At 38.3% G+C, this 2384-nt stretch overlaps 1 protein-coding gene across 4 annotated transcripts in view; it reads left to right on the top strand.

Annotated features, from left to right (window-relative positions):
* arhgap21a (Rho GTPase activating protein 21a) overlaps positions 1 to 2384 on the top strand; it is a 109605-nt gene that overhangs the window by 59455 nt on the left and 47766 nt on the right. For all 4 annotated transcript variants that reach the window (XM_015038213.1, XM_015038206.1, XM_015038198.1 and 1 more), the window contains one exon: positions 1957 to 1978. In XM_015038213.1, the coding sequence (XP_014893699.1) occupies positions 1957 to 1978 (22 nt within the window). The remainder of the gene's footprint in view (positions 1 to 1956; positions 1979 to 2384) is intronic.

The following is a 2384-nucleotide window of genomic DNA, read 5'->3' as shown; positions in this document are numbered from 1 at the left end:
CTTCTGAATTTTTGGTTTGATTTTTTTTTCTTCTTCCTCTGATTCTTTATTTTCCCTATGGTTCCTTTTCTTCCCTTTCTTCAGAATAAGACTAAATCAAATTCATTAAAGTTGGCTGAAGCTGTGCTGTAGTCTTTGTATTCCACTCTTCAGGATAATATAACCTTCAGTATTAATTTATGTAGAGAAACTTTACACATCCAAGCTGTGAATCCAAGCCTTAAAGAAAAGTCCAAACGCTGCTTCCTGACCTCCATCGCTCTGTTTTGGCGGGAAGCCGCTTTAATCCGCTCTCTGCCGTTCATTCTGGCTGAAGGCTAACTGCGGCTAAAGGGGCTTTTGGAAAATGCTGAGCGCGGCGGCGTTGCTGGTCGGCTTTCTTATCATAGTATTAGTTTTGTGAGTGATAATTCAGGATAAGTTGGGTTTACTTTCCTCTGAAGTGTATTTGGTTAACCTCCTCTTTGTGCACAGAAGGATTTCCAACAAAGTTAGCGTAGCGCCTTCTGTTTATAGCTGTTGGCTTTGGTTCTGCATGCTAAAGGAGAAGCTGGTCGGATGTTCAGACGTTTGTGTAATCAGAGAAACGCTGGACAGTTTCTCCCAGAGGTTTGCTTGAATATTTTAGTCCGTCTTGGGACATTTTCGTTTCTTTGTGATCCTCCAGAAGATCAGTCAGAGCTGACAGTGAAGTCAGTCTGTTGTTCTCGGAGCATCGATGGGGGATTTTCACGCAGCTCTAAACCAGAGGATCGTTTCTGGCTTGGTCACTTTAAACCAGCACATCTTTCCCGGATCAGTTGATTAGTGGAGAGTAAACAAACTGGTGGATTTTAATTAATTTGAAGGCCCTGACCAGATCAGGAGCTGGTGATTTAATCCTTCCTTAAGGATGCTGGGGTTTGCCTAAAGAGTTTCAGCCTTGAAATGCGACTCTGAGAGGGAAATTAAGGCTTTATGTGTTGACTGGAAGGAAAGCAAAAAACATGCCAAGATTTGGCCTTTTAATCCTAAACTACCCCAACATGTTGTTTTGTTTTCCCTCCCTCATTAAATGATTAATCAGATTAATCGTGATTATTTATATAATTGTCAACTATTAATTGATTAATCATTAACTGGAATATACAGAGTCAAACAATGCTAATTAATCAAAAAACAACGCACTCAAATCAGTTATTAAGCCGAAACTGTATGTAATATACATTAATTTTGCATTTTATATTTAAAAATCTTCTTTATCTGTAAATATTTTCCACCCAGAACTCTTCAAATGGCAAAGTTTTACCTTCACCTGGTTTGAATTATGTAAATAAAATCTGTTTAAGCACCTTTTTCTGTTCAACTGTTAATCTTAAAAAGTAATTAAATAAATTAGCCTTACACTGTATTAATGCTAAGTCAAGCAGGAAGGGGGCTCAGCTTTTCATAAGCTGTTATTAGCATTTTTTATTATTTACTTATTATAATTTATTTGGATTTTTTTATGCATTTCTAATGTTGTATAAAATCGCCTTAGTAAAACTGGTTAAATGGAAAAAATTGTAGAATGTGCCAATTTTTAAAAATCCGATTGTCAGATTGGGTTGCTAGGTAACGGGGCTGGGCTTCTCTGGGGTTGTTAGGTAACGGGGCTGAACTTCTCTGGGGTTGCTAGGTAACGGGGCTGGGCTTCTCTGGGGTTGCTAGGTAACAGGGCATTGCCAGTTGAACATAACTCAACATTCTGGAAGTTTTTGAAACCAAACCGCCAAAAAACATGAACTTATTTCAAACATCGGCCGATACCGACTGATGTTAACTGGACGTTAAGCAGTTCATTCCTACTTAACTTCCATCAAAGTACCTTCTAAATTACTGGGAATTAGTGTAAAGGAACAATGTAATTTCCATAAACTAATGACCAACAGTTTCAATCAACCATCTGACAGGATTTCCTCTCTGTTTGTTTTGCAGGATGACGAAAACGGCAGTCGAGGTGAGTCCAGAACAAAACTTGTCTGTTTGTTTTCTGCCTCCATCTGTGACGTTTGCTGTGAGACCCCAGGTGCTTCACTGAGGAAAACACAGCAAACCATTTAATCTCATCTCTGCTTGTTGCTCCAGTAAATGGGAGCTGAATCATTATTGACCGCTTGTTGCTCTGATGTATTGCTTCACATATGAGCAGAAACTGATCCAGAGAAAGCTGTTTTTGTTGCAGCTTTATTTCAATTCCACTGATTTAAAAAAGCCGTAATGGTTGTTTTCCTTGTTAAAAGACACACATCACAGCTGTGGCTGTCTCTTATGTACGGAAGAACATTAAGGCAGCCAAAAAAAAAAAAAAAAAAACTAAAAATTCTGAGGGAGAGTTTAAATTCCAAGAAAAAATGTTAAAATTC

The sequence above is a fragment of the Poecilia latipinna genome, unplaced genomic scaffold (genome assembly GCF_001443285.1).
Source record: "Poecilia latipinna isolate Pla-1442-1.1 unplaced genomic scaffold, P_latipinna-1.0 Scaffold26, whole genome shotgun sequence".
Taxonomy (NCBI): Eukaryota; Metazoa; Chordata; class Actinopteri; order Cyprinodontiformes; family Poeciliidae; genus Poecilia; species Poecilia latipinna.
The sequence above is the reverse complement of the archived record's forward strand: the minus strand, read 5'-3'. Positions and strand labels throughout refer to the sequence as shown.